This window comes from Rhagoletis zephyria, unplaced genomic scaffold (assembly GCF_001687245.7).
Source record: "Rhagoletis zephyria isolate East Lansing unplaced genomic scaffold, Rhagoletis_zephyria_1.1 Rzeph_scaffold_02413, whole genome shotgun sequence".
NCBI classification, from domain to species: Eukaryota; Metazoa; Arthropoda; class Insecta; order Diptera; family Tephritidae; genus Rhagoletis; species Rhagoletis zephyria.
In genome coordinates, this window is record NW_016159497.1 from 7,710 (window position 1) to 9,099 (window position 1,390).

At 29.6% G+C, this 1,390-nt stretch overlaps 1 protein-coding gene across 1 annotated transcript in view; it reads left to right on the forward strand.

The window, feature by feature from the left end:
* LOC108366833 (uncharacterized) overlaps window positions 1-1,174 on the forward strand; it is a 3,365-nt gene extending 2,191 nt beyond the window's left edge. Inside the window, exons 2-3 of the mRNA XM_017621309.1 lie at window positions 672-687; window positions 801-1,174. Coding sequence (XP_017476798.1) covers window positions 672-687; window positions 801-1,073 — 289 coding nt within the window. The 3' untranslated portion in view covers window positions 1,074-1,174. The remainder of the gene's footprint in view (window positions 1-671; window positions 688-800) is intronic.
* The last annotated feature ends 216 nt before the right edge of the window (window positions 1,175-1,390 follow it).

Genomic DNA, 1,390 nt, shown 5'->3' on the forward strand with positions numbered 1-1,390 from the left:
TTTTTTTTTAGGCTACTTTTTCGGGGATTTTAATATAACAAACGCAATTTACAAAAACTTGCGTTGATATTTTGAGATTTCGCTGCTGACGGTCTCCCACGTTTTATTTTATAAGTAATTCATACTATATGAAAAAAGTGCAAAAATCCGTCACCAAAAAAAAAAATTCGAAAATCAATGCGATTTTTTTGCCGCTTGAAACTTGCACTTCATTAGACTAAAATTGTAGGGGCTATAAAACTGCATACCCAAAAATTTTTTGAAAACTTAGAATAAAAAGTTGAAATTTTGATGAAAATTTGTTGAATTTTCCTAAATGTTGTATAAAGTTTGAAACTGTGAATTACACGGTTTTGGTTAAAGCTTAGACGATATTTTCATAAAAAAAAAAAACATTCACCGAAATTTTAAATTGATTTTTCGGAAAAAATTTATGTATAAGAATTCGCGTTGATTTTTATTAATTTTTTTTTTGCTGGCATTTCGAGCACCCTTTACGCAAATGGGAGAAAATGTCTAGCAGCGTCAGAAAAAGAATCCTAAAAATCCACGCAAATTCCAGCACTTCGTGATACTAATTTAATGAGCTATAAAACTACATACCTAAAACTTTTCCAAAAATAAAAAAAAATATTAATTTTGGTAATTTTTTTTTTTATAAAATTTTAAAGAATTATTGAAGAAAATGTATGTTATAGGGTGTGTAATAGACGAGTTGTAGTAGACTCTTATAATTTACATATTTTTTCAAACACTTTAATAAAAATAAATTTTTTAATATTCTACTTTCTTCCACGCAGTTCTATGTGCACGGTAACAATCTCGAGGAACTCTACAAATACGTGCCGAAACATGTGCTTCCGAAAGAATATGGCGGCGACTGTGATCTGCAGACTCTACAAGCTGAGTGGTGGCAAAAATTGAATGATTACAAAAAATTTTTTGAAGAAGAAGAAGAACAATATGGCATAGCTGAAGGTTACGAACGTCTAAAGCAAGTGAAGGATCTCATTGCGGACACTAGCGTATTACAGGGTACTGAAGGCTCTTTTCGGCAATTGGAGGTGGACTAAAGAAACAACGGAGTTACTTCAGTCAGTAATGATCAGCAACCAAAGCAATTAGCAGAATATTTTAAAATTTTTGTACTTTATTTACTTATTACTTATTTAATACAGAATGTATAAGGAAATTGCTCCAGAACAATAAATTAATAAAAAAATAGAAAAAATTAGATTTTATATCAAGGAATCTCTGTGATTTGTCGTGCATAAAACCATTTTTTTTTTCTCGTACTTTATTTCGCATAAGTGCAATAACAAATTTAACAGCATGTCTGTTAATTACTTTTAATGACCAACATGCTAAAACTATTTTTTTTTATTTAACC